Source organism: Rosa chinensis, chromosome 2, assembly GCF_002994745.2.
Source record: "Rosa chinensis cultivar Old Blush chromosome 2, RchiOBHm-V2, whole genome shotgun sequence".
In the NCBI taxonomy this organism is placed as follows: domain Eukaryota; kingdom Viridiplantae; phylum Streptophyta; class Magnoliopsida; order Rosales; family Rosaceae; genus Rosa; species Rosa chinensis.
In genome coordinates, this window is record NC_037089.1 from 77,045,564 (window position 1) to 77,047,623 (window position 2,060).

The following is a 2,060-nucleotide window of genomic DNA, read 5'->3' on the forward strand; positions in this document are numbered from 1 at the left end:
GTTGGCCCAAACTGCGCCACATAAGCCCAACAGAATCTCCTGCACGACGTCTGCCGCGTGGACCGGCCATGTCAGCATTAAAATATCCTGCACCAACCAAGGGGGCAAAAACAGTCAAAATGACCGAAGGGCCCCTCCAGCTCCACATTTCGACCACACAAGCTCTTGCTCCCTCACACGCCGACACCTGGCACCGCGAACCACCACACCCTCCGCCTCTGGTCCTCGTTTTCGAAAACCCTTCGACCCCTCGGACCCCCCCCCCTCCTGGCTGCGCTCTCACGCATCGTTAATACCCATACAGTAAATCCAAAATGACCAAACTACCCTCGTCATTTTCGTTTCGAAAGCAAAGTATATTCTCCTTGGAAACAATGTGTTATTAAATTCTCAAGAGCAGTTGATGTGTGAAGAGCATTTAACTGGAAAATGGTAAAATCGTCATTTACGGCGGAAGCGCAGAGTGGGTTTCTATAAGTAACAGCAAGCTGGCTTTCCTCTGTTTTTTCCACCCATTCCCGCATTTGAAGAGAAGAGAAGAGAGAGAAAATTTTATTCCGAGCCAAATTACAGAGAGAGAGAAACTGAGAAGAAAACCATTAGACCTACTAAAATTTTATTCTGAGTCCTTTTGCCGGAGATGAAGAACTGCGAGCTTTGTCACCTAACTGCGCGGACCTACTGCGAATCGGACCAGGCGATTCTCTGCTGGGACTGCGATTTCAAGGTTCACGGCGCCAATTTCCTGGTGGCCAGGCACTCCAGGACGCTCCTCTGCCACGCGTGCCACGCGCCGACTGCCTGGAAGGCCTCCGGCGAGAAACTCGGCCATACTTTTTCCGTTTGCGAGCGCTGTGTGGCGAGAAATGAAAGCAGAGACGACGAGGAAGAGAGCCAGGCTGGCAATGATGATGCTACGGATGATGACGACCTCGATGACTCCGATTACGATGATGACGACGGCGATATTGATTTTGATGAGGACGGAGATAATCAGGTGGTGCCGTGGGGTTCGACGCCTCCTCCGCCAGCTGCGAGCTCTACCAGCAGCGACGAGGTTAACAATGACGGTAGATATGGTCGCCGATCATTCGGCGTGGTTTCGTTGAAGCGAACCAGAGATAATGCTTCCGATCTTCGCTCTCTGGTACATACTCTTTCTTTTTCATTATTTTATCTGATTTCTGGTCTGAAAATTACGCATTTCCGTCTGGTTTTTCTTCCTCAACGGCTAAGATTTGTGCAAATTTGTATCACAGGACGATCTCCGCCGTTTAGCCGCCCGACTGAGGGGTGAAACAGCTGGCACCGCCCATTCCGGTCGGTCAGAGACCGACTCCGGAGCCACTTTGATTGACTGCAGAAGACCTTCAAAAGACCGGAGAGTGGATCTAAACGGGTCGGGTCCGCGTTTCTCGCCCGCTATAGAGTCGACGAGGAGAAATCTCCGGCAAAATGGCCGTAGACTCAGCGAAGCCGTCGATCTTGACTCCTCAGAGCCTCGTATCCCTCCGATATGAGGTAGCGTAATTTTGAAGATATTTTCTTTTTACCTAACAAACCGCCTGATCCACATTTGACCATTTGTTTAAATCTATATACTAGTCAGACGATTTCTTTGATTTTTCTTATTTTTTTAACCGCCGAGTGTAATTCTGATTCTACATATGGATCAAATGGAATCTCCGTGTTTGTTTGGATATTTCCTTCTGTAAATTGAGACGGTGAAAGTAAATTAATTAGAGAAATTATCTTTTACTGTGTCGGTAACTAAATAGTAGTAGAAATATTGTGCGGTGCAAAAGCCCTAGAAAGGAAAGGAAAGGAAAGGAAGGAGGTTCAGATTTGGAAAAGCTTCCAGTTGATGGAGGTGGAGTGATGGCCTTTCTTCAGAAAATGGCAGGTGTCAGAAAACGCCATGGCCAACCTTAAGGGCAGGGGGACCTCTGAGCTCTCACACAGTGAGAGAGGTGTAGGTGGTGATCTGTCGGTTGATCCTTGCATTGTGATTGAAAGGATGCATCATGTCGCAATCCATACCAACGTCTCAGAAACCAGCG

The 2,060-nt window shown here is 48.5% G+C and overlaps 1 protein-coding gene across 1 annotated transcript; it reads left to right on the top strand.

The window, feature by feature from the left end:
- The first annotated feature begins 407 nt into the window (after positions 1-407).
- LOC112189579 (zinc finger protein CONSTANS-LIKE 4) lies at positions 408-1,770 on the top strand. The gene is made up of 2 exons (XM_024328925.2): positions 408-1,147; positions 1,260-1,770. Exons 1-2 carry the CDS (start codon positions 641-643, stop codon positions 1,518-1,520), a joined length of 768 nt encoding a protein of 255 aa, XP_024184693.1. The 5' UTR covers positions 408-640; the 3' UTR covers positions 1,521-1,770.
- The last annotated feature ends 290 nt before the right edge of the window (positions 1,771-2,060 follow it).

What these genes read in the sequence shown, in the direction of transcription:
- LOC112189579 (XM_024328925.2), top strand. Translation starts at nt 641, where the DNA reads ATGAAGAACTGCGAGCTTTGTCACCTAACTGCGCGGACCTACTGCGAA. An exon ending in CTTCCGATCTTCGCTCTCTG is followed by an intron (nt 1,148 to 1,259) that starts GTACATACTCTT and finishes TTTGTATCACAG; the next exon opens with GACGATCTCCGCCGTTTAGC.